The sequence below is a fragment of the Enhydra lutris genome, unplaced genomic scaffold (assembly GCF_002288905.1).
Source record: "Enhydra lutris kenyoni isolate GAN:26980312 unplaced genomic scaffold, ASM228890v2 scaffoldscaffold75, whole genome shotgun sequence".
In the NCBI taxonomy this organism is placed as follows: Eukaryota; Metazoa; Chordata; class Mammalia; order Carnivora; family Mustelidae; genus Enhydra; species Enhydra lutris.
In genome coordinates, this window is record NW_019154159.1 from 2,070,146 (window position 1) to 2,096,572 (window position 26,427).

A 26,427-nucleotide genomic window follows, 5' to 3' on the forward strand; every position below is an offset into this window, starting at 1 on the left:
TGGACTCGCACTCCTGACCCCATCTCACCCACCTACTCTTTGCCTGGGCTGCCGCCAGGGGCTCTGATTGTAAACCCGAGCATGTTCCAGGCTGGAGTTCTTAAGTGTCTGCCCCGCACCTTCGAAGTGAGGCTGCAGTTGGTACCCAGCTTGGTGCCCGGGGCCCTTCCCCCTCTCCTCCTGCCTCTCTCCCCAGCCTCACCTCCCCGCAGGAGCCCCCCACGGCTGCCACACGGCCAGCTCTGTTGGACCAGTTGGAGTTCGGTCAGCGTGCTGCTATTTCCCGCGGCCTCTGGGCCTTTCTGCGAACTGCCCCGGGGGTGTCCCCCTCCCTCTTTCCCACCTGGTGGGCTCTAGCTGGTCGGACTCACTTCTCCCAGGTGGGATTCCCTCTCTTTGCTCTCATGGGCTGCTGTCACCTCACTGGTCTCTCCAGCTGCAGCTTGTAAGGCGAGCGTGGGGTGAGTTCCCCGAAGCAGACTTGTCTGAAGAATCAGGCAGTCTTGGATCTGCGCTTGTGTTCCTGTGATCCTCCTGCTTCTGGTAGTGAACATTTTGACTGAAGGTCGCATTGGGTCATTTGCTTTTGGTTGGACGTATTTACTACTTATACTCGAATTATGTTTTGAAGGAATCTGACTCAGATCGTGTTTTGTGGGTAAAACAGCGTCCTTATTCAGTGAAGTTTACAATCGCTGTAGTTGACTAAAAAATGTGTCCTGGCTTATGTATCATTTGGTGTTTTGAGTGGCTTTTCTCCCATAGTGATGAATACCGAATATAAAAGCATTTCATTTCTCTGGTTCTCCTATAGAACGTAAAATTCATTTAAAAATTATTGACTCTGGGGCACCTGGGTGGCTCAATGGATTAAGCCTCTGCCTTTGGCTCAGGTCATGATCTCAGGGTCCTGGGATCGAGCCCCATATCGGGTTCTCTGCTTGGCAGGGAACCTGCTTCCTCTCTCTCTCTGCCTCACTCTCTGCTTACTTGTGATCTCTCTCTGTGTCAAATAAATAAATACAATCCTTAAAAAAAGAAAAAAAATTGCTGACTCTGGTAGTATGGTAGTCTAGTTTGTGTGTGTGCGTGTGTGTGGCTTTTTTTTTTTTTTTTGAGATATCTTCAGGTTTAAACCTGAAAGGTTGATTATTATATGACTCTTTTTCCTTTAGGAATAAGTTATTCTGTAATATTAGGTAGTCCTAATCATAAATGTGTGTGTTTCTCTTCTTTTTCGTAGCTTTATCCCTGTGTATGTCTTTTTTTTTTTTTTTAAAGATTTTATTTATTTATTTGACAGACAGAGATCACAAGTAGGCAGAGAGGCAGACAGAGAGAGAGGTGGAAGCAGGCTCCCCGCAGAGCAGAGAGCCCGATGCGGGGCTCGATCCCAGGACACCGGGACCATGACCTGAGCCGAAGGCAGAGGCTTTAACCCACTGAGCCACCCAGGCGCCCCATCCCTGTGTATGTCTTAAAAACCAAGTCCAGCCTAAAAGCTGTAAGGTACAGTTTGGTTTTTTTTTTAGTTGTTTTTTTTTTTTAAAGATTTTATTTATTTATTTGACAGAGATCACGGGTAGGCAGAGAGGCAGGCAGAGAGAGAGGGGGGAAAAGCAGGCTCCCTGCTGAGCAGAGAGCTCAATGCGGGGCTCGATTCCAGGACCCTGAGACCATGACCTGAACTGAAGGCAGAGGCTTAACCCACTGAGCCACCCAGGCGCCCCGTAAGGTACAGATTTTAAGAAGTAAATTCATTTACTTCTTTAAGAAATCGTTGGTTGTATTGCAGGATTTATGCCAAACACCTGTTGTCTTCATTTTACTTTTAACACAAAGTTGGTGTAGAATGCAAATTCTGGCATTTCTAAGTTCTGATTCTCTACCAAATCAGGATCTTCTGAGAGTCGGCTCAGCGGCGTGGCCGGTTCTGATAACGTCTCAGGTTTGAGAAGCATGGGTGTAGCTCTCCTTAATTAGAATTTGTAGCAAATGGAATAGGAGAAAGGGAAGTTGGTTTCAGTTATAACTTTTACATTTTTGGAAAGGACTAGATCCTGCGACAGGCTGTCTCATAGAGACCCTTGTTACATTCTGTTTTCTTCTGAAGGATTCGGCGTGCCAAGAGAGAGACTGTTGGTTGGCTTTTTGTGCTTCTCCAGGCTGCCGTTTTGAGTTTGTTCTGTGATCCCAAAGTTACAGCATGCGTTTCTTCGCACTCGTCTTAATCTCATTATTTGTGTGACTTTCCTAATTTTCAGGTGGAGGAAGCTTGTACTATATTTTATTGTGGTAAGCAGACAGTTGTATAAAATCTGCCACATTAACCATTTCTGAGTGTGCGGTTCAGCTAAGTGTGTGCACAGCGTTATGCAGCTTCACTGCCATTCATCCGCGGGACTTTTCCACCTTTCCGCACAGAGACTTTGTGCCCATTACATACCAGCTCCCCATCCCCCATCTCCTGGCCTCTCTTTTTACTTTTTGTTTCTGAATAGAACTATGACTGTTCCTTATGTGAGCGGAATCCTACATTTGTCCTTTTGCGATTTGCTTTTTACCCAACATCATTTCTTCACGGGTCATCCATGTTGTAGCAGGTGTCAGAATTTCCTTTTTAAGGCTGGATAGTCTATTTTATGTATATACCACATTTTGTTTCTCTGTTCATCCATCAGCGGACACTTGGGTTGCTTCTGCTTTTCGGCTGTTGTGTTTACTCTGCACTTTTAAGATCTTTATAAGTTTTTGACTATAATGTCAAGAAAAAAAAATGTGGCTCCCTCTAGGTTTTTTTGTCCTTTGTATTTTTTTTTTTAAGATTTTATTTATTTATTTGACAGACAGAAATCACAAGTAGGCAGAGAGGCAGGCAGAGAGAGAGGGGGAGGCAGGCTCCCTGCTGAGCAGAGAGCCTGATGCGGGGCTCGATCCCAGGACCCTGAGATCATGACCTGAGCAGAAGGCAGAGGCTTTAACCCACGGAGCCCACCCAGGCACCCCTGCCCTTTGTATTAATAGATTCTAGATCCAAAAGACAACTTCCTTGAAGAATTCTATCCCTGAATTTGGTCCCATCTATTCAAAGTATATCTGTAATTTACATCTCGTGGCTGCCGTTGCTATTGGGTTCTGAAGAAAAATCAGCACCTAACAGCGGGGGTTGAGCCCCCAAAGTACGGTGGTGGCTCCCATCGTCAGGGGCGAGAAGCGGCAGAGAGAACAGGGAAGCAGGCACTGGAAGGCCTCGGCGGTGCGACTTGCACATCAGGCCTCCAATAAAGAGCGCGCGACAGATACGTTCCCGTCGGGCTGATATAGCTCCTGCTTCCGGCCTCCTGATGATGGAGTTTTATTCTGGTTCATGAAGCCGGATAGTATTTCCGCAGCTCATCACATTCTTTTATGCGGCAAACACGTGGCGTCTTTCAAAGCTGACAGCTGCGATTCCCTGCAACACCAGATGCTTTTCTGAAGTCCATGGGTTTATTTTTTACACTCTGGAGAGTCAGACAGTACTCTGCCAAATCCAGCTTGATTTGAAGAGGAATATGCAAAATTGCTATTTTTGTTGCCACCTATAGACTCTTTTTGCCATTGATGAGACGGAACAGTTTATGGATCAGGGATGGTTTTGGTAAGTCGTGGTGTATTGAGGAGGCCATTGGATCTTGCGGCTCAGTCATGTGATTGCACATGAAACCTGAGAGAAGAGAAACCTTTCATAGCACTCCAGACACTCTTATTTGCCTGGGACTTTAGTAATTGTGGCCTTTGAAACATTCGACCTTCAAGATTTATTGACGGAAGTTATCTTAAGTATAAAGATCTACTTAAAAGATGTGTCTACCCCGTTTTTTTTCTAACCACAGTTGACCCTTGAACACAGGGGTTAGGGGCATGGACCCTCCCCTCCCCCCAGTGCAGTTAAAAATCTGCTTATAACTTTTTTTAAAAGATTTTATTTATATATTTGACACACACAGAGAGAGAGCACAAGTAGGCAGAGCAGTGGGCAGAAGGAGAGAGAGAAGCAGTGTTCTAGCTGAGCAGGGAGCCTGACATGGGGCTTGATCCCAGGACCCTGAGATCATGACCTGAGCTGAAGGGCATCTGTTTAACTGACTGAGCCACCCAGGCGCCCCAGAAATCTACATATAACTTTTTTTCTTTTTAAGATTTTATTTATTTATTTATTTGACAGAGAGGGAGACACAATGAGAGAGGGAACACAAACAGGGGGAGTGGGAGAAGCAGACTTCCCGCCGAGCAGGGAGCCTGAGGCAGGGCTCGATCCTAGGAGACTGGGATCACGACCTGAGCCAAAGGCAGACGCTCAGCGACTGAGCCACCCAGGCGCCCCTGCATATAACTTTTGCTCCAGAAACTTACCCAGTAATAGCCTGCTGTTGGCTGGAGCCTTACTGGTCACGTAAGCAGTTGACTAATGCAGATTTTGTGTCTGTCATATACCATATTCCTACAATCAAATGAGGTAAAGAAAAAATGTTAAGAAAGTCATAAAAAATACATTTACCATACTGTACCTTATTTATTGAAAAAAATCTGTGTATTTGTGGACCTGCATGGTCCAGACTTGTGTTCAAGGGTCCATTGTTGTGTCCTTTAATTCAACAGGGATTGGCTAATGTGCTTTTTTTATTTTGAAAGTACGAGATCACCTGGGTGCCCGACATAACTAAGTGCTATTGGACAGAATGTGGTTTCCTGCTAGGGTTATTTGGGGGTGCCCAATAATACTGTTCTGTTTTTTTTTTTAAGATTTTATTTATTTATTTGACAGACAGGGAGATCACAAGTAGGCGGAGAGGCAGGAAGAGAGAGAGGGGGAAGCAGGCTCCCTGCTGAGCAGAGAACCCGATGCGGGGCTCGATCCCAGGACCCTGGGATCATGACCTGAGCCGAAGGCAGAGGCTCAACCCACTGAGCCACCCAGGTGCCCCCAGTAATACTGTTTTAACGGTGGAAAGCAAATGCGAAAAGAATTGCGGTGGAATTAATATGTAGATGTGTTTGAGCCAAGTGTAGGCTAAGGTGCTTCGCAGACAGGGAGCTGTACAAATAAAGATTTAGCTAAAGAGAGCAGCGGGCATGGTGGGTGGACGTGCAGCCCCTCCCGGCCGGCCCGCAGGTCTGAACGCGCCGTGCCCGGCCCTCAGTTTGTGTCTGCGCTGAAGGAGATGTCGGCTCCAACAAGTTGTCGCCCTTCCTAGTAAACGTATGTCGTGGGCTTTATAATTGTATGAGCTTTTACCTAGTTTGTACATGTTTAAGTAACATAATAAAATAATTGGTCAACACCAAAGGTCCAAAAACCTTCTCTCTCTCACAAGGCGCCCATACGTTATTCAGGCTCGGCGCGCACTGACCTGGATGGAGTTCGATTTTGCTGCACTTGCGTGAATCCGTGGCAGCCGGGTCCTTAAGTTGGGTTTGTTCGAAACCCAGCCTGAGGCTGAAAACAACCAGAGGCGGGGTGGGGGCTCCGCGGACATGTTGGCCCCGACCGTTTGGCATAGCAGCGTGCGGCCTTCTGTGCCGTGAACCGAGCCCGTAGTGGTAGTTTGTGCGTTTGACTGTCCTTTAGTTTGATCGGCGCGGCTGAGAATGCAAAAGAGGAATGGTCGCGACCTCGGCTTCTGGGTCGGACTTAGAGCAGTGTGTACAGCATGTACTCCCTGTGACGATGTCACCTTACTGTGGAAAGGTATGTGTGGGGGTCCTGTTATGTTCGTGATCCTTAAAGTCATGTTATGTTCGTGATCCTTAAAGTCATGTTTGTTTTTCATGAAAGGAATTTTTGATTGTTTTGTAAATGGTCCTCAAATACAACTGTATCATATTTTTAACTTTAAAAGTTTAAAACTTTTGGGGCATCTGACCGGTTCAGTTGGAAGGGCATGTGATTCTTTTTTTTTTTTTTTTTTAGATTTTATTCATTTATTTAGCAGAGAGAGAGAGGTCACAAGTAGGCAGAGAGAGAGGAGGAAGCAGGCTCCCTGCTGAGCAGAGAGCCCAATGTGGGGCTTGATCCCAGGACCCTGAGATTATGACCTAAGCCAAAGGCAGAGGCTTTAACCCACTGAGCCACCCAGGCGCCCCAGGGCATGTGATTCTTGATCTCGGAGCTGTAAGTTTAAGCCCCACACTGCGTACAGAGATTACTTAAAAATAAAATCTTAAAAAATAATGTAGACACTGTGTTAATTCCGCAGATCTAAGCTAGATCCAGAAGAAATGGAGGATGCTGCCAGTATCTCATTTACCGCTTACACTTACTTTTTGGGTAGGGCCCCCACCAGCTTTCTTTGGATGTAATTGGCATTTAACATTGTATTAGTTTAAGGTGAACTACAGTGCTTTGATATATGTACATATTTGTGAAATGATCATTTCAATAAGTTAATATCCATCACCTCACATAGTTACACATTTTTTTCTGGTGATAACATTTAAGATGTACTCTTAGTAGCTTTCAAATATACAGTACAGTATTACTAGTTATAATCGCTATGCTGTGCATTACATCCCTGGGAATTACCATTTTTTTTTTCTTTTTAAAGAGCTATTTATTTATCTATTTATTTTAGAGAGAGAGAGAGACCAGGCGCTGGTGAGCGGGGGTGGTGGGGTCGGTAGAGAGAAAGAGAGAGAGAAAATCCCCAAGCAGAATCCCCACTGAACGCGGAGCCCAACTCAGGGCTTGATCTCATGGACCTGAGAACCTGACCTGGACGCTTAGCCAAACGACTCACTGAGCCACCCGGGTGCCCCCCACCCCTTTTTAAGTAAGCTCTGTGTCCACTGTGGGACTTTAACTCCTGGCCCTGAGGTCAGCAGTCGCACGCTCCACCAACTGACTGACTTACAACTGGAAGGGTGTATTTTTTGGAGTAGGTGTTCTCTGACTCCATTGTACAAAGGAGAGAACTGAGGTTGAATTTGTTCCTCCAAATTGACCTGGCTGCCTCGCCCAGTGACTGTGGGCCACTCGCCAGCATGTGGGGGTGGCCCGGCTGCCGCTGGCTCACCTCCAGACCAACCTGGATCCCACCAGCCAGCCGCCCACGCCCCACCCTTGCCTTTCCTGATTCTCGACAGGGCCGGGGGGCGTATGGCCTTTGCTTTAAAATTCCTCTTCCTTTCTCCTCTGGGTTCCCCCTTTGATCTGTGTCTGACCCAGTTCCCTGCTGGGCAGGAAAACTTCTCTCCCCAGTGCCCTATCTCCCCAGCTTTTCTCTTTAACAGAAGCCTCTTGCTCGTGGGTGGGCACCGCTGGCGTTCAAATCAAGGTCTGTTGACTCCGGAGCCAAAGCTCTGCGTTGGTTCTGTGCTGGGGCTCCCTGGTTTGTGCCTCAGTCCTGGGGGGACGTGCTGCCGGAGTGGAGGGAAAGGACACTGGGGAGTCGCGGAGTCAGACACTCGGTAATTGACGTGGTCGGGGTGCGGGGTGGGTTGGAAGTTGCTGGTGCTCCGAGTTTGAAGTAGACCATTTGAAAAATAAATAAAAAATAAATAGAACAGTCCATCTGAGTCCATAAGCACAGGTGCGGCGTCCTGTCTTTGGTCAGCGGTTGTGCGAGATGCCCCAGGGAAGACTTCGTCTGGGGACAGTGGGGCAGGGGACGGGGATGGCTCTCCCCCACCCCGGGAACAGCAGGGCAATGTTTACATTTATTCTGGCCGTGGGAGCTGGGCAATTAGTTTCCCAACATGCGTCCTTTCCCTTCCAGGTATATTGTATTTCCTCATTCTGTGGAAAACTTTAATACCGTTGACAGCAGGCCGGATTCAGGGCCGCCTGTAATCGAAACCTTTTCAGGGAAGGAACATCTTGTTACCTGGCCCCCACCAGCCCCCGTGCATTTTACAAAAGTCTCTTCCCGGCTCTGGTTATGTTTACCTTCAGCGCCTTATTTTCTGCTCCCAGTAACTGAATGTTGTATATTTAGCTAATTAATTGGTGGTTCAACTAGCTAAACCCATTTATGTCTTTATATTTATTTCATATTACAGAGGGAGTATTTTATCTGCAATGTCTAAATGAAATAAAGATTATTTCTGTTTAGCTTCTGTTTGACTTTTCTTTTCCTTATAGAAAGTGGGAGACATGTATGATAGTATTTATACTAAGGGGTTTTTTTGTGTTTTTTTTTAATGTTGGCTATTTATAAACTTGACACAGTCGGTTTCCACCAGAGCCTCATGAGATTTGCATCTTGTGTTTCTAGGGCCACTGGGGACATATTTATCGTTTTAGTCTGGTGAACACATGGATTTCTTGAGGGGTGCGTTTTCGAAGTATAATAGCAAAGGTAAATGTCAAAAAAATTTTGTGTTAGAAAGGTGTCCTTCCTCTCCGTGTGCATCGCGGAGTTTGCTGCTTGGGACTGTAGGGCGGCCGTGTCCTTACCCGGGGTTTGTCACTCTCTCCCTCTTTGCAGGGCTCGCAGGCGGTGGGGGACAGTAGCCACGTGTTTTGACGATTGTTCTTATTCTATGTCAGGATCTATTAAATGTTTCCTTTTTTAATCTTGCACAATTCTGTACATTAAAGAAGATGAGGACATTTAGTAACCTCCCAAGGCCATCTTCCGGCTGAGGGCAGAGCTGGGATTTGAAACCAATCTCTTTTCCCAGGGTCTGTGCTCTGAGATAGAAAGGCCGTCTGCATCAGGAGTGGGGCGGACCTGGGTTCAAATCCTGGAACATTTGCCCCTCTCAGCCTCCCATTTCCTCATTTCAGAATAGAGAGAAACATTTCATAGAAAGATCCTGTCTGGTAAACGCATTAATCTCGGTAACCTTTTATGGTGCATACATAGGCCGGGGTTTGGGAGTCTGTTCTCAAGCTCGTTCCCCCCATGGTGTGTGGTCTTCGCACACGGTCTTTGCCTTCTGTCCGTACCCCCTCAGCACCTGCCCTCCAGCGCCTGTCCTAGGGAAGGGAGAGAATGTTTTGAGTAAGGGATCTTCTGAATTTCTCTAGGTTCTTCTGAAAAGAAGTTCATCTTTTTGTTTTCTTATAGCACAGTTAATAGGTGTTTGCTCCTTTTCTTCATATTTAATTGGTATGTTTTTTTTTTTTTAGAATAGTTTTAGGTTTACAGAGAACTGAGCAGATACTACCAAGTTTCTATATACCCCTCTATAATTTCCCATTTATTTATTTGAGAGAGAGGGCGGGCGCACGTGCTCACGTGAGCAGGGGATATGACAGAGGGAGAGACACAATCCCAAGCAGTGAACGTGGAGCCCAACGCTGGGCTTGATCTCACAGCTCTGAGATCAGGACCTGAGCTGAAGTCAAGAGTCTGACCCTTAACCCACGAAGCCACTCTGGCTCCCCTTCCCCCATTATTGACCTCCTGTATGCTGTGTTCGTTTTGGCTGATGAACGGTAGTAATACATTATTATTAACTGAAGTGTGTAATTTACGTTAGGATTCCCTCTCTGTGTTGTGCATTCCGTGGGTGTGGACACGTGTAGAATGTCATGTGTCCACCTTACAGTATTGGACGGAGCAGTTTCACTGCCCAAAAAACCCTCTGTGCTCCACCCACCCCTCCCTCCCTTCTCCCCTCCAGTACCTGGGAGCCACTGAGCTTTTTGGCTGTGGCCTTCGTTGGCCTTTACCAGAGTGTCATGTGGTTGGAATCCTAGGGGACACGGCCGTTTCATTAAACAATAGTCATTGGAGTTTCTTCCATGTATTTCTGTGGGTTGATAGCTGATCTTTCTTTATTGCTGAATAATATTCCATCGTGTGGATGTGCCCCACTCTGTTTTTCCACAGTTTATGGGACATGGTGGCTGCTTCCAGTGTTTGACGATTAGGAACAAAGCCTTCCACGCTGCATCCCTTTCAAATGCCCTTGACCTGTGCCTGCTCCATGCTGGCTGATGGAATCGGGTTTCTTTATCAGGAAATCCTGGGCACTGCTAGAAAATGCTTCCCTAAGTTGGCCTGTCAATTAAACCTATATATACTTGTGTTTTTATTTTTATTTTTTTTTAGCTTTACTGAGGTAAAAATGATGAATACTGAACTGTGCATTTTAAAGATGTACAGTTGGATAAGTTTTGTCATGTGTATATACCTTTGAAACCATCACTTAGTTAAGATAATTAACATATCCATCAGCCCAGAAGTGCTTTATGCCCTTTGTAATTTCTCCTTTTTCCTACCGCCAGGCAACCACTGATTTGCTTTCTGTTAGTATAAATTGCTTTGCATTTCCTAGAATTTTACAGAAATAGATTCACATGTACTTTTTTTGGTCTGTTTTCTTTGATTCACCATAATTATTTTGGATTCATTCATGCGTGCATAAATAAATAGTTCGTTACATTGTATTGCTGAAGAGTGTTTCATTGGGTGGGCATAGCACAATTTGTTTATTTTTATATATTGCAGCAGAAAACATTGGCATTTAAAAAAAAAGAACACTTTTTAATTCTGTAGGGCTTTTCTGAGCTTTTTGGATCTGTTAGAATCAAGAGTAAAACCGTAATTTATTTATTTTTTATTTTTCCTATAATTTATCTTAAAACTCTGGGTTAATGTTTATGAACTAGAAAATAAAAGGGATACTTTTTAGGCTGTCAGCAAAAGGAAAAAAGAGAAGCAGTTACTAAAGTCACATTCTAGGCAGAAAACAAAACTAGGTCTAAGACTCTTGGGACCTAGAGAGGGAAGGAATACCAGGGATCAAGCTGGGGGGAGAGTAGAGCAGGATTGGGGGGCCTGAGGGGGAGGGGAGCAGCCTCAGAACGGTTGAAGAGAGCTTTGAGCCGCCCCAGTAGGCTGTCCTTGAAGGAATTAACCTATGTTAAGTTACCTTTGTGATCAGTGTGTGTGTTCAGAGGTTGCGTGTTTTCTAAGAAGTTCCCTCTGCTGCCAGAGGTTGTTAAATAGGGTTACAGACTTCTAGTCTGCACCTGAACGAAAGGCTTTAAATAACAGAGCCTAATGAATAAAACAGATTTGGAACTCAGACTAATATAATTAGTTTATCAATAAGTATGAATGACTCTCTGGGTTTTGTGGAGAGAAGAAATTTATCATAAGACTTAGGATTTGGGGGCGCCTGGGTGGCTCAGTGGGTTAAGCTGCTGCCTTCGGCTCGGGTCATGATCTCAGGGTCCTGGGATCGAGTCCCGCATCGGGCTCTCTGCTCAGCAAGGAGCCTGCTTCCCCCTCTCTCTCTCTGCCTGCCTCTCTGTCTACTTGTGATCTCTGTCTGTCAAATAAATAAATAAAATCTTAAAAAAAAAAAAAAAGACTTAGGATTTGGGGCATCTGCCGCACAGCCCTGCGGACATTCTCAGGACTTTAACTAGGCCAAAGGAGTGGAATAGTCAGATCAAAACGTTTGTTACAGGATTCAGTTATGCATTGTAAGCCAGCCAAGAATAGCAGAGCAACTTCTTAAACTTTAAATGTGGCTCTTGAGACTGCGGAACTGTTTTTTTTTGTTTTGTTTTTAAGATTTTATTTTATTTATCAGCACACACCAGCAGTGGGGAGGGGCAGAGGGACCGGGAAAAGCAGATCCTCACTGAGCAGGGAGCCCCATGTGGGACTCGATCCCAGGACCCTGAGGTCATGACCTGAGCCGAAGGCAAGTACTTAACCTACTGAGCCACTCAGATGTCCCGAGGAACATAGCCACGTGTGGTTAGGGCTGCTGGTTCCCGGGATGGTTCTGGAGTCCTTTGTTCAGTGATTGGAATGGTGGGTGTTTTCCTTGCTTTTCAAATTCATTCCCTCTTCTCCCCTGCTCCCCACTTGTTTTTTGGGTGAAATGTGTGTAGTCAAATTTGTGTATATAAGTTAGATGAGTATTTGTTGGAATTCTGTCATCAAATGGAGAACAGTTTAGTTGAGTATAAATACAGAGATGGTAAGTGGTAATCTATTGGCTTTACAGTTCTTCCTGTATTATTTAAAGTTTTTTTGTCCTTCACAGTTTTGACTGATTGGCATTTTAAATAACTCTTGAATTTTTGTGAGAAAATAATTAAATGGAACCTGTTACAATCTCTGATCAGGAGTGGGCAGACGATGTCCTGCTGCCTGTTTTCTAAAATAGAAAGCTAAAAAATAGTTTTTACATTTTTTAATGGTTAGGGAAAATGCCAAAGAATAAAGTTTCCTCACATGTAAAAAGTGTATGAAGTTCATTTCTTGGTGTCTGTAAGTCAAGTCTCATCGGTGCACAGCTGTGCTCGTTGGTTCCCGTGTTGGTGGCGGCGCCGTGTTCTCGACAGAGCCTGTCTGGCCTGTGAAGCTGGAAATATTTGTTATCTGGCCCTTCACTTACAGGAAAAGCTTGCTTGCCCCTCTCTCTGATTTTTAAAGGTCTCTATGCAGACACTGGAAACTTACTAGAACACTGGCCCTTTGTTTTTGATAGAAAGTTTGATGGTGGAGGATGATCGATTGGATGGAGCTCATTTGTTTAGATTTTGAATGCCGCCTCTTTACACAGGCAGAAGAATTTGTGAGCGAATGGGTACAGTTCAGAGCACTGGGAGCCACAGTTCTCTCACTGTTCTGAGGCCCCCAGAGCACCACAGGGCTGTAGGATATTTTTAATTTTGGAGGAAACACGGGGATAGTCATCATTTCTTGGACACCGCGCAAGCTTCCAGCCCACGGCGCCTCACATTTTAAGATTAGATCACACTGCATTTTTTTTCTTTTTTAAGATTTTATTTATTTGAGAGAGAGAGAGAGAGAGAGAGAGGGTGCACATGCACAGTTGGAGGGGGGAACAAGAAGGAGAGTGAGAAGCAGACTCCCCGCTGAGCAGGGAGCCTAACGTGGGACTCGATCCCAGGGATCACGGCCTGAACTGAAGGCAGCTGCCCAGCTGACTGAGGCTCCCGGGCGCCTTTGAATTTCTTTTTTTTTTTTAAAGATTTTAAAAAATTTATTTATTTGACACAGAGAAAGAGATCACAAGTAGACAGAGAGGCAGGCAGAGAGAGGAAGGGAAGCAGGCTCCCTGCTGAGCAGAGAGCCCGATGCAGGGCTCCATCCCAGAACCGTGGGATCATGACCTGAGCCGAAGGCAGAGGCTTTAACCCACTGAGCCACTCAGGTGTCCCTTGAATTTCTTTTAATGGTGTGAGGATCTTTGTGGAGCTGGGTTTTCACTGGTTGCTGTGCTAAAAAGCCATTGCCACCTGAGAACAGTGAGCAGCAGGAAATCCGAGTACGAGTGTCCACTGTGATTCCAAGCCTCTGTAGGACCCAAGTACACATGCTCCCAGGTAATCCTGGGTATTTAGGAAGGAAACAAAAATACGTTTTCCCTCAACTTAAATGTATTATTGTTTCAGATGGTTACTGAGTTATGAGGACGCAAATGCTTTTTAAGTTGTTTGGCCCTAATAATAAATGCTATTTCGTTTGGCTTTGGGGCACCGTGGAGAAGTTATTGCGATTTTAAGGTTGCTGTGAAGGGAAGTTTGGGAAAGCCTTGAGCTCCCTGTGACCAAGCCTAAGGACGAAGAGTCAGAAATGTCATCAGTGATGATCTTTAAGACAGTAAACAAACTGAAATCACCCCGGGCTATTGTGTGAGGTGTCGGTCTTGAGCGCTTTGCAGGAGCCGGACACAGCTGAACCCGGGCGGGCCCCAGCTTTCTCATCCAGGCCAGAAGGCAGAGGGCGCAGTTAATCAAGCAGGCTGGACCGCTAGATCGTGCTTGGAGTTGGGTTTGAAAGCTCGAGAGCTCCGTGTCAGTCTATTAAATTGCGTTATTAAAAATTTCCAGGTAGCCTTACTTGGAAATTCTTAAAAGGAATACATTACGAATACTGTAAGATAGAGGATTCTAGAAGACCTTACTAAATCAAGACTTCCGCTGTAGGATTGGCTGCACGCCTCATGGAGAGAAGAAAGGGTTTGATGTCTGTCTTTAACCAGGAACACCGGAAACTATCCTGCTGTTGTGAGTTGGTGACTTAGCTTTACCCAAATGTAAACATGCTATGTTTTTTTAAAGATTTTATCTTTTTCTCTGAGAGAGAGAGCACGGGCGCACGTGCGCGCTTGAGCTGGGGGAGGGACAGAGGCACAAGGAGAAGCAGACTGCCCACTGAGCAGGGAGCCCGATCGGGGCTCGGTCCCAGGACCCTGAGATCATGACCCGAGCCGAAGGCAGACACTTAACCGACTAAGCCACCCAGGTGCCCCTCTCATTTTTTTTTTTTTAATTAAGTAAGCTCTACATTGAGCATGGAACTTGCACTCATGACCCTGAGATCAAGAGTCACGTGCTCTACTGACTGAGCCAGCCAGGTGCCCCAAACGTGCTAAGTTTTTAATAGATTTACATGATTATTTTTCTTCTAAGGATAATTCTTTGTCTTCCTTCTTGTTTTGTTCTTAGAGCAATGGTTCAGATGCTGAGAAGTCCTGGGACTTCTGCTGCCTATTGTGTAATACTGACTTCTAGTCATTTCTCTGCTGTCAACCAGGAACAGCTGGTTAGTGGGATCCTTAGTGCTGTGTGTGCAGGATAAAATCCAGCCTGGGGCTCACTGGCCTTTGTGGGGTGGGGCAGGGCAGGGGCACTTTGGGGGTGCCCAGCTCTTGCTGGGGTTGTTCCTGCTCCTTAGTCCTTTGCTCATTATTATTATTATTTTTTTTTTTTGGATCATGTACTAGCATTTATTTCTAGGACCCAAAGTGTTAGGAAAATTTATGGTAGAAAATCTTAAAATTGGCAGAACTTCCTATAGTGCTAATTAGTGTTACTCCTCGGGAGAGACCTTTGCCGGGCACCTGGGGGGAGGGCCCTCCATCCCACCTTTTGTTCAGGTCTGTGACAAAGAACACTGTCTCTTGGAGTGGCGTTAAGCTCCGGTTGGGTCTCCCTGGCCCCAGTTACTTTAAGAGGACGAAAATACCCTACCATTGTGTGGTTTTTTTGGATGCTATTTAAAATGATCATAGTATGGGTAAGTAAGATTAATGACTTCTCCGGAATGAAAACTTCCTACATGTGAAGTCTTTTTAATATTGTGGGTAATTTTTACCGCACAGTTCTTGCCAGGCCGTGGAGAACCGTGCCGCTGCTGTCACTGCTGGTCTTCTAAAGGCCAGTGAAAGGGCAGGTGTAGCGGAGCCTGGTGTGGGCTGCGGGCGGGGGACACAGATGGGCACTGCGCAGTGACTGCTCCCTGATGGAGGCCTGGAACGCTCAGTGGCTCCATGCCCTGCGTCTGCGTGCTGTTTTCTAACTGAAAATACGTGGGTTTTAAAGGAAATTCTGACATTCTTCTGTCCTTTCACAATACTGTTTCCTGCGGAGAACTCTTGGAGCCCAGGAGTGGAGATGTGAGTGCGGGCACCGGTGACACGCGTGTGTGCCTTGCCGGTATTTGCACACTTCTCCGGAGCGCCCGTGTGTTTTCACAGTAATATGGCTGGTTTCCGTCACGGTGTGGTGGCGGTGAGGGCGCGTGTTGGAGAGAGACATGGCAAAAAGAAGGTGCTTCTTTCTGGTGGAAACTGTCTCCACTGTTTGCAGTTGGGAGCGTGTCGGCGCCTGGCATGTGAGCGGCGTCTGCCATCTGTTCTTCGCTGTGGCTGTGCCTTCCGCAGCACGGCGCACTCCTACTCCAACGGGGAGGCCCTAGGAGAGAATCCAAGTGTTTTCGCCTGATTACTGGGGCATTCATCTCCCTGCCCTCCTCGTCCTTAGAGCTCACAGCCCTGGAGGCTGCTGAAGTCATGCCTTCTCCACACTAAATGGTCCCTGGAAAGAAGGTGTGATCAGAACCATGGGATTTGAGGTTTTCTCAGAGGAAATCCATAATTTAAACTTCAAATGTGTTTGATCTCAGAGGGAGATGGCTTGGGATCGACCAGATTTTTACAGATTTCTTTTTTTTTTTTTTTTTTTTAAAAAATTTTTTTTTTTATTTGTCAGAGAGAGAGAGAGAGCATGAGCACAGGCAGACAGAGTGGCAGGCAGAGGCAGAGGGAGAAGCAGGCTCCCTGCCGAGCAAGGAGCCCGATGTGGGACTCGATCCCAGGACACCGGGATCATGACCTGACCGAAGGCAGCCGCTCAACCAACTGAGCCACCCAGGCGTCCCTACAGATTTCTTTATAGCTTTAGTAGAGCCATGGTGTGTTCTTGTTTGAGCTTCCCGGTGGGTGTTCAGTCTGCCGTGGCTGGCCATGTGGGTCTCACTGAAAACGGTGGTTGAGGACAAGGATTTGGCTGTAAACGTAGTGCTTCCCTCCCCCGGTTGTGCGCTCTGTGCTACCCTCGTGCACTTGCTCATGCCCTTGGGCTCCTTTGAAAATTCGCTCATCAGACCGGGGTGTCACTTAATGAATTTGGATGAATAAAGTATAACGTAGCCAACCAGGACAGCTTTTCTTTAAAAGGGCTCACCCTTTCAAAAATGTACGTTTGTAAATATCCTGCTAAGTATGAACACGTGCATTCCCAAGTAGCCCGTAACTCGGAACCCCTTCTGGGGACGAAACAGAAGTAGTAGTGGAGGTCGAGGAGCCCACCAGCTGAGCCCTGGTTTGTGAGGAGACAGTGTCAGGCCCCAGGTTCCCGGGCGATGGACACTTTCCGTATCTATAGTTCGCCGAGCTGTCGGTATGCTTTTGAGTTTCGGCACCAGACCTAGGGCTTGGAGCTCTTCTCGGAGGGACCTCCTGGGCCTGGGCCCTGGCCCGCTTCGGAGAAACCGCCCTTCTGTAAGCAGGTCTGTAAGGCCGCCCCGGGCTGTGCGCCTTCTGCTCCCCTCTGCAGGTGCGCGTGGGGAAGGCCTTTCACCACCCGGTCCGGAGCCCTTCCCCTGGGCTCTCTCAGGCATTGTAGCGCCAGTACAGTTCCTTGACACTTGTCACCTCCTCCCTGTCTTCTGTTCCACTGCTGTCTACGGGATGTGTGTTCCTGTCTTGTCTCTAAAGCAGCCCCATCCCTGTGTCCTCCTCTGTTGGTTTGCTGGGATTGTAACGCGGTGCTTAGATGGTGGGCCCCTTCCTGTCCCTGCCCCTCCGACAGTCTGTGAATTACGGAATCCTAACTCTGAGGGACTTGGGTCACTTTGCTTTTATATTTGCTTCCTTGAGCCCTAGTGACTTCTGACACACACTTCAGCCATGTTTAGTTTTTTTCCCTTACGGATTCTTCCTGGGGTAGAACCAGATCTTTGTCTAAGTGAGTTTGATGGTCGTGTCCAGTGCCATAGAATATCCAAGTTGTTACATGGAAAGCAGCTGGCTTAGTTTGTTGGCTAAATTGTGTACAGACATAGTTCAATTTAAGGCTAGATTCTTTAAATGGAATTTCTTTTAAATGGGTTTTCCTGGCAGAATGGGCTGTTAAGCTCATTAATTCTCAAGTTGAAATGTCTTCACTAAAATATGGTTTTCTTCAGCACAGTACAAGCTTCTCACATCTCCAAATTGCATCCAAAGGTTGGTTAAAAACTGAAAGTACTGTTGCCAGGCTCCCGAGTTACAGGCTCAGAAATCCCTTTTGCAAGAGGAAGAGTGGGTGTAGGAAGGTGGGAGGGAGCTGAGTTACCCAGAAGGCTGCGTTCCTCCAGGGGCAAATGGGCCAGGGCCTGGTTTTGTTTTGTTAGTGAGACAATTGCTGTGTTAAACGAAAAGAGTGAGCGAATGATGATAACAGTTAGTTCTCTGGCAAAAGCAACTTTTCCTTTTTAAGAGATAGCGAAGAACGTTTCTCTCTCTCTGGAGAAGTTCCCTCTGGAAGAGTTAATCCTGTTCAGCCTTTCTTGATTTTTGTGTTTGATAAATGCTGAGTGCGAGGAAGTGACTTGATGATACCGCGGATGGTCGCGAGAGAGAAGACATTTGGAAGTCCCTGCGGCTCTCCTCGGGGCAGTCATCTGAACGCAGGGCGAGTGGAAGCCTGGGTTCTCCTCGGTTCTCCCCGAGACTCCTGAGCGCCGAGAGAAGACTTGCCGGCCTGCTTATTTGGGCTCATTGGCCCAAACAAGGTTTTAAAAATAGGGAAGCGTCACACAGAAATTCCGACTGCTGTCTTCTCTTGAACAGCCGGAAGCTGGAGCTCTCTGGGCCTCAGAGCTCCGGTGGCAGGACTGGGCAGGGGGCCCCTGTACGGACCCTGGGCACGGGTCCCCTGTATACATTTCCACTTAGATCAGTTCGCACATTTGCTTGCTTTCTTACACACACACACACACACACACACACACACAGACGCGCACACACACAGCATATGTTTGCAGAACCATGGGAAAGTCAGTTGTGTATATCGTAACACTTTTGACCCAAATGCTAATGCACGTATTGCCTAAGAAGAGAACTTCTGCCTGACGGTCGCCAGCGTCACACGGAGAGATTTCACACCGACAGAATGACTGTTTCACGTGTGACCCGTGCTCACGTTTCCTTAAGTCGTCCGTACAGCTGTTTTATTCTAATCAAAGAGCCAGTGTGTTCAGTGGTCTTGTCTCTTTAGTTGCCTTTATTCTAGATCGTTCTCTGCTTTTTTGTGTTCATCTTTCAAACATTAGCATTTTTCATTTAATTTTTTTTCCATTTCTTTTTAAGAGTGCAGGCTGGTGGTTCTGCACAGCGTTCCGTAGCCTGGCCCCGTCTGTTGGTTCCTCGCGGTGAGCTCCAGGCTCACCATTTCGTTGTGAGGACCGCGCCCGCTGTGCGTGCTCCCCGCCGGGCCTGTCAGCTTGTTGGTCCTGAGTTGAACTGTTCGGCCCAGGTGGTGTCTGCTAGATCTTTCCGCATAAAGGCTCCTTTGTCCCCTCGCACCTGGTAAGCTGCGGGATGATCGTGTGAGACTGTGATGCCCCATCTGACAGCCACCCCCAGCAGTGCCATTTGAGGGTCCTTATCTGCACCCGTGACCGAGGATTGGTGCTTGCACAGCTGGGATTCTCCGATTGTGTCGTTCGCTCTGGTGGTTATTAGGTGACATTTTCCGGCATGATTTCCTCCCCTGCCCGTTTTTTTTGAGTGTTACTCTGTGGCTTATAAAGCTTCACTGTCTTTTCTCTTTCTGGTGCTCAAATGACCCCAGAGTTGGGGAGGGAACCCCTTCGGGTTGGTTTTTGTGTCCTTTTCTCCTGTCTCCACCGGTCACCGAGCACATCCTTGATTTCTGGTAAGTTCTTCAGATTGACCTTGACCTTCCCTTCCTCCAGACCTGTCATCAGCCACTTCACGGTGCGTGCGTTCCTCCGTGGTAGGGGTGGTATTGAAACCACGATCTAGATGCCATGTTTCTCGTGGCTGCTGAGATGTCATTGCTTCTAGGCCCTTCCTGTGGCTAAAACTAGAACATGTATTAATGTTTGTAATTAAATTGGAGTGCTGCTAATTTTCAGAGGTTGTAGCAGCTTAGTAGGTTGTAATTGGTACTGGAAACCTGGAATCTGGGATCTGTAAGCAATTTCAGAGACTTAAGGCTTTCTGCAGGCTTCTAGAAAGTTAGGGTTTTCTGTGCCAACGGTATGCAGAATTCATTAATCTTATATATATCTCTGAAAGATTGGCCCAGGTTAGGTGAGCACAGAAACGAAAAGCTGGATTCGTTGGTTTATTTAGTAAGGTTTTATTCCATAAGTCAAAGAATGTTTATCCAACAGTGACGTTGTTTTAGGCAATGCCAAGAGAAATGGCACTTGGTGTCTGCACTGTGGCTGAGTAAGGCGTCTGGGGCAGGGTGACCGGCACAGAGGGAGGGAGGTGGATGCTTCCGGCCCGGTGCTTGCAGTAAGGTGCGGGTGAGCGTCTGTGCACCGGCGTCTCCGCGGCCGATGGCTTTACCGGGACCGCAGCGTTTGTACTGTGTTTTGAACCATGGGCCGGGCTGCGTGGGAAATGCCCAGTGCCGGCCCCTCTCTTTCAGGAGTTTAAAAGCTGTTATGGGTATTTGGAAAGTGATCTAATAGGCCTTTGGGTAGAGAGACCCTAGCTTATGTCGTTTCTTGGCGAGTGCTTGCTTTTCCTTTATGTAACCTAAAGAGAATTGTTTTGGGGCGCCTGGGTGGGCCAGTGGGTTAAAGAGAGTTGTTGTGTCTGAAGCCCTAGTGTTGTCACGCAGTCAGTATGTCAGGGTGTTGCGCTGCGCGAGGCCGGCTCGTTCGTGCGTTTGCTCGTTCGTGCGTTACAGTTTGGAAGTCGGCTTAGATGGTTTTCAGTGGCTGTAGGACAAAGGATAGCAAATTTTTTTCTAGACTTGTTCATGTGTGTAGTGCTTTAACTAATTTTAGGGCCTCCTTGACACTTATCTGTGGTGTTATCTGAGCAGTTAGATAAACTTCTTAAATGTTGTTCGTTTAAAACGCATTAAGAGACAAATACTGTGTGATTTATCGAGACTATAGCAGTAATGGGATTCAGAATGTATTTGAGTGGAGGAGGAGAGTAGATAAATACGAAGAATGTTTCTGACTTTCAAAGTAAAAACATTCAAAAAACCAAATACAACTGGTGGCCACATAAATTTTGCCTCCCTTCCAGACTGTCCTATGCGAGACTGTCATTAATTTTCTGAGAAGGCGACTCTCATCACATGGTCCAGTTCCTCCTCCTCCATCCTGTGCAGAGGTGGTCAGCTCCAGGGCGACCAGCGCTGCACCCCCAGGGCCTGGCCATGTGGTCAGTCCCAGTAGAGACCTGCCTTGTCACAGTGTCACCGCAGCCCACCGTCGTCCCCCCCCCCGCCAGCTTTGGGTGCCTCTTTGCACCCCGACGTTCCCTTGAGGTGCACTCCTGGGTTCTCTTTCCTGGACATCTCTCCCCTCCTTGCTGATTAAAAACAGACCAGTGTCAGCGCTTCCTCTTCCGTGCAGCCTTCCCAGACCACGAACTCTCCGAAGCTTGAGGGTGTTCTCTTTCTCCTCAAGCCTTTTATGCACTTGCTTATTCTTAGGACATGCTTTTATGTTACCCTGACTCCCTTTCCTGAACCGTCTGCTTCCGTTTCTCCTCTCTCCCACATTCGCTAGCGTGGGATCTGGTAAATACGGAGATGGCAGCAGCACAGCCCAAAGGTTTCGGATTGCTGTAACCCTGCGATGTTAGGGAGGGGGAGGAGAGATGTACGGGGGTTGCGGGTCACCTGCAGCAGGACTAGTGAAAACCAGCCGGAGAGGGGTTAGCGGGTGGCTCTGGTGCTTTACGGGGTTTCAGAAAAGGTGTTATGATCAGAGTATTACTTCTGTTCACACATCAGCCCTCTTCACGGGGCCCATTAGGAAACTTTCTGCAGAAATGGCGCTCTCGTTACTTCGCTGATGCCCCAGACCACTCGCACCTAGTCCTAGGGAGGATCAGAGCAGTCTGCGTTGCCTTCAGATTTTCATTCATCTTTTTAACACTGTACAGTTCTTAAGTCTGTGCTTGGTTGTGATTGAGGTGGGAACTCAGCCTCTCCTCCCCCGCATTTTTAGGCCACCTGCTGGAGGAGTGATGCCCCGGCCCTGGGCTTCTTTTTTATGCTGCTTCTTACAGCCCAGCACTTGTCATCCCGAGTCCAGTGGTTTCCTGCTCACACACCCCTGTGAGCTGCTGGGTGGCTTAGGTTTTAGTGTGAATGTAGCAAGGTCTTCAGCAAAGATGTCTTCACAGATGACCACACACACACACACGGCAAACTCAGGTGCCTGAGTGCGTGTTCTGAAAGCTCGGATGAATTATATAACAAGTGAAACTTTCTTTTCTTAATTTTTTTATTTTGTGATAATTGAAGATTCACGATATACTGATAATACATTATTCATAAGGAATAAGACGGAGAGATGCTATGTGCTCTTTAACCATTTTCCCCCACTGGTAGCATTTTGGGAAACTCTGGTACATCGTGAGAACCAGGGCTTGATGTTGATGCAGTGAAGATACAGAACAGTTTCCAAGCATCTTTCTTTGTTATCCTGTTACGGTCACACCCCACCCCCTGCCCTTACCCCATAGCAACCGCTCATCTGTTCTCCATTTCTACAGTGGTGTCATCTCTTTCTTTCTTTCTTTCTTTAAGAGTTTATTTAATTTATTTTAGGGGAGGAGAGGCAGAGGGGGAGAGAGAGAGAGACTCTCAAGCAGACTCAGTGCTAAGCGTGGAACCCAACACGGGGCTCATTCCCATGACCCTGAGATCAGGAGCTGAACTGAAACTAAGAGCCGGACACTCAACTGACTGAGCCCCCCAGGTGCCCCCATAGTGGTGTCATTTCAAGAAGGTTACAAAAATGGTTAAGTCCTTGATCCATTTTGAGTTAATTTTTATATAAGGCATGTGGTTTAGGTCCATTTTTAGTCCCGAGGTCCATTTTTTTTTTCTTGCCTATCGGTGTGCAATTTTTCTAGTAATATTTGTTGGGAAAAAAGGCTACACTTCTTCCATTGAATTGCTTTTGCACCTTTGTCAGAAATCAGTTGGGCATATTTGTGTGGGTTAGTTTACGGCTCTCTGCTCTGTCCATTGATCTCTGTGTCTGTCCCTCTGCCAGTACCAAGAGCCTGGATCACTGTAGCTGTGTAGTCGGCGCTAATACCGTACGTATCATGTAAAGTGACTCCTCCCAATTTAGTCTTCTGTTTCAAAATTGTTATAGCTATTTCAGTTCTTCTGCTTTTCCTTATCAATTTTAAAATAATCTTGTCTGTAGCTTAAAAAATAATTAGCCTTTCTGGGATTTTGTAGGAATTATGTTAAACCTCTATATCCATATGGGGAGAGTTGACATCTTTACTGTGTTGAGTCTCCCAGTCCATGAACATAGAATATCTTTTTTTTTTTTTTTTTCAATAGAAGTTTATAATGTAAAAAGGAAGATGTAACATGTGGACATGTATTAAGAGATGCTTTTTTTCCCAGGGAGAATATCAGTGTTGCGTCTCTGTTCAATTTCTTTTTTAAAAAATTCTTTTACAGGCCTATGAAAGGAGGTTTCCTACATGTCCTTTGATCCCGATGTTTGTGGACAGTGACACTGTGAATGAGTTCAAGAGTGAAGATGGGGCTATTCACGTTATAGAACGGCGCTGTAAGCTGGACATAGACGCACCGAGGCTGCTTAAAAAGGTGCCTGTGGGGACACCTTAGGCCATCCCCAAACTAGAGGAACTTATATTCAAAGCCCGTGTTGCATTTGGTGTTATTAATAAGCCCTTTTTCTCTTCATTTTGTTTTCTAAAGATTGCAGGAGTTGATTATGTTTATTTTGTCCAGAAAAACTCACTGAATTCTCGGGAACGTACTTTGCACATTGAGGCCCACAACGAAACCTTTTCTAACCGGGTCATCATCAATGAGCACTGCTGCTACACCGTGAGTAACTGGCCTCCGGGGACAGACGCGCGTGCGGCCACCGCACTCTGGGGGGGGGGCTGCTTGGCCCCCACTTGTCACCGCCATCCGCTGCCTCGTCTCGAAGGGTGGCTCCGCAGCAGCTGTGGTCCCTCATTTTTCATTGGTGGGATCAGCAAGGTGGCGGGTGTGGTTTACTGCAGAATGGACTACGTTATTGTAGCAGTTAAGGGAGCCTGGTGATGCCTTGATTTGTCTTTAAATGTTACCTTAATGTGTCCCTTCCTCTCGGGCGCCACTCTGACACTCTAGAAGTATATGCGGAAGGGCCCGAGCTAGTTTTCCTTCGCTCTCTGAAAGTAGAGTGTTCCTGTGAATGTATGCCGAAATGGGGCAGAGCGAAACAGCAAATTACCATGAGTTTGTATGGAAAAATTTGTTAGCGTTCCCAGACTCAAAAAAAATAACCTCTTTAAGGTTTTCTGAGACCTTAGGACACATCTTGCTAACAAATGCACTAAGTAAATGCAGATAAAGCCCAGATGCTCAGAGACTCGGCTCTAGGCTCCGGAGTCCTGATGCTGGGATGCCGAGTGTGGCTCTCCAGGAGGGGCCTTGGCGACCGTCTCACGGCTTGGGCTTGGGGTGTGAGCTGCTCTCTAATAGCTTTTGCAAAACAGTGAATGCTGTTTTTGCTTTTTGCCCTTTCTCCTAAAAGCGGAAATCCTCTTTGGATTTCTTTTGGTTATCAAAACTAGGTAAATATGTAGATCTTTCAGAAAAGCAAAGTGGGGGAATGCAGACTCTGGGGAGGGGGGTACCTGTAATGCATTCCTCTAGGATGAGGCTGAGGGCTTTTATCTGCCGCCCCATCTTCAATAGCTTCTGTTACCAGATTATTAGAAGGATCTAATAGGGTCTGTCTGCTTCTCTCGTACCTTCCTACAACATATCCGTAGCACTGAACCCAAAATGATCCTTTTAAAATGTATCAGATCATGGCATACTCTGTACAGTGTCCCTGAATTTCCCTCAGAGGAGGAGCCCAGGGGCCTTCCAGTGGCTTATAAGGCCTTGCATTTTCTCTTAATCACACATCTGCCGTCCTGCCTGTCTTGTGCACAAGCCTGCGCAGTCTTGGGGCTCGGATCTCGTAGGCGCGCTTCCCTAAGGGCTGCAAGCGCGCCCTCTGCTGGGAGCACTCTGCCCCGGGTCTCTGCTTGGCTCCCGCCCTCACCTCCTTCAGTCTGTGCTCTGTCTGTCCTTCTGGATGAAGCCGGCCTAAACACCCTGTAGACCCTGTAGAATTCTGCTGCCTCCCTGTGGCCCACCCCCCACCCCCACACACCCTGGTCCTTTTAGCCTGCTCCACCACTGTTCCTTTCTCCCTTGGCACTTGTCTTCCAACAATGGCAGAATTTCTTACCTCTTACGTTTACGGCTAATTGCCATTCTCCCCGTCCAGACCGTCAGCTTCATAAGGCCAGGATCTTTGATTTGTTTATGATGGAGAACACTGCTCGGTGAATACGGTGACGGGTGAACCAAGAATGAAAAGGAAGCTCTCCTTTTTTTTTTTTTTTTTTTAAGATTTTATTTATTTATTTGACAGAGATCACAAGGAGGCGGCGGGGAGGGGCGGGGAGGCAGGCTCCCTGCTGAGCAGAGAGCTCAATGCGGGTCTCGATCCCAGGACCCTGAGATCATGACCTGAGCCAAAGACAGACGCTTTAACCCACTGAGCCACCCAGGCGCCCCTGAAGCTCTCCTTTGAACAGTCATTTTAAGAAATTTTTTAGAGTACTTTAGAAATATTATTTAAGTCTTTTCATGATTTTGAACCTTCCTGTACATTTTTCCATCTAGTGCTTTCATGATAATAACATTGTTGGTCAAATAAAATGTTTTCTTTTGGTTACCAGTTGATTGAAGAGCAAATGACCTTGTCAGTTGTCAGCAAAGTTAATGGGAATATCTCTCATTTATCTACAGGTTCACCCTGAAAATGAAGATTGGACTTGTTTTGAACAGTCTGCAAGTTTAGATATTAAATCTTTCTTTGGTTTTGAAAGTACAGTGGAAAAAATTGCAATGAAACAGTACACCAGCAACATTAAAAAAGTGAGTCCACATTGGGATTTTATGGAAAGCGGAGGCAAGAGCCTCTGAGGTGCTCCGAGCCGGCAGTGCTTTCAGAAGGCTGGAATGGGCATTCGGGATCCCCGCCGTTTCAAGACAAGGAAGTACTTGGCTTTTCCCCGAGCCTTGTGTTCCAGGGCGCTGTAGGGTAGGATGGGGGCTCAGATGATGCTGGCAGCCAGTGGAGTCAGGGAGCCTGTGGCCACTGGCCGTGGCTCCCTGCTTAGAATCACTGGCAGGCTGGGGTGGGCTGGGTGAGGCAGGAGCCACCGGCGGACAGCACCCCCATCTGCCACCTTCGGGTCTGTGGGCAGGAGACACTGCTCGAGGAGACGCTTGCTGGGGATCTCCTGGGGGTCCCCAGCCGTTGGATTATTATTATCTGTGGAAAAACTTTCCTTCTCTTTTTTTTTTTTTTTTTTTTTAAGATTTATTTATTTGATTGGGTGGGGGGAGTGCGTGAGCGCAGTGGGAAGGTGCAGAGGGAGAAGGAAAGAGAATCTCAAGCAGGCTCCCCGCTGAGCCCGAAGCCTGATGTGGGGCTTGAACGCACAACCCTGAGACCATGTCCTGAGCTAAAATCAAGAGTCGGATGCTTAACCGACTGGGCCACCCAGGCGCCCCCATTTCCTTCTCATTTTTATCCCGCTGCTCAGTGTGTGGAATGTGGTTGTGAAGTATATCCATGTGGGGTTCTGAGAGCTTCTGGAAGGCCTGCTTTCTTCTCAAGGTGTTCGAATTTGGATGGAGACACAAAGCATACGCTGAGTACAAGTTTGATAAATCAGTGCTTCTAACTCGTCCTAAAAAGAAATTCTGTCTTTTTAGATATGATTTCCTAGACCTTTGGAGAAGAAGTAAAACAATTAGAAAAACAAAAAACACAAAGGCATTTCACTTTTCTTTTTATAGATTTATTTTGTAGTAATTCAGTTTTTATTAGTGTTTTAAAA

General features: G+C 46.8%; 1 protein-coding gene across 1 annotated transcript in view; it reads left to right on the plus strand.

Annotated features, from left to right (window-relative positions):
• The window catches only part of LOC111160358 (SEC14 like lipid binding 1), a 54,930-nt gene that overhangs the window by 11,945 nt on the left and 16,558 nt on the right, over nucleotides 1-26,427 (plus strand). Inside the window, exons 4-6 of the mRNA XM_022523416.1 lie at nucleotides 22,961-23,110; nucleotides 23,225-23,356; nucleotides 25,328-25,456. Of these exons, the coding sequence (XP_022379124.1) occupies nucleotides 22,961-23,110; nucleotides 23,225-23,356; nucleotides 25,328-25,456 (411 nt within the window). The remainder of the gene's footprint in view (nucleotides 1-22,960; nucleotides 23,111-23,224; nucleotides 23,357-25,327; nucleotides 25,457-26,427) is intronic.